This window comes from Plectropomus leopardus, unplaced genomic scaffold (genome assembly GCF_008729295.1).
Source record: "Plectropomus leopardus isolate mb unplaced genomic scaffold, YSFRI_Pleo_2.0 unplaced_scaffold72515, whole genome shotgun sequence".
Lineage (NCBI taxonomy): Eukaryota > Metazoa > Chordata > Actinopteri > Perciformes > Serranidae > Plectropomus > Plectropomus leopardus.
Genome location: NW_024679824.1, coordinates 1 through 393, shown reverse-complemented (window position 1 = coordinate 393; position 393 = coordinate 1). Strand labels below are relative to the sequence as shown.

The 393-nt window shown below is 45.8% G+C and overlaps 1 protein-coding gene across 1 annotated transcript; it reads left to right on the top strand.

Annotated features, from left to right (window-relative positions):
• Nucleotides 1-30: 30 nt before the first annotated feature.
• On the top strand, nt 31-388 carry LOC121940049 (integumentary mucin C.1-like; the record flags this gene model as incomplete). Its single annotated transcript, XM_042482924.1, has 1 exon — nt 31-388. A coding segment is annotated over exon 1 (330 nt), but the record flags the coding sequence as incomplete, so codon positions are not given.
• Between the last annotated feature and the right edge of the window lie 5 nt (nt 389-393).

Below are 393 nucleotides of genomic sequence, written 5' to 3'. Positions count from 1 at the left end.
TCTTCTAAATGTGTGATAACTTTTAGCTTTGACAGTACCGGCTGCGAGTACTACTGTCATGCCCACAACTACTACACCTGAACCCACAACAACTACACCTGATCCTACAACAACTACTCCAGAACCTACTACGACTACAGCTGAACCCACTACAACTACACCTGGACCTACAACAACTACTCCAGAAGCTACTACTACAACTCCTGAACCTACTACTACAACTCCTGAACCAACTACTACAACACCTGAACCCACAACCACTACACCTGAACAGACTACGACTACACCAGAACCCACTACAACAACACCTGAACCAACTACCACAACACCTGAACCCACTACAACTACACCTGAACCTACAACAACTACTCCAGAACCAACCACTACTACACC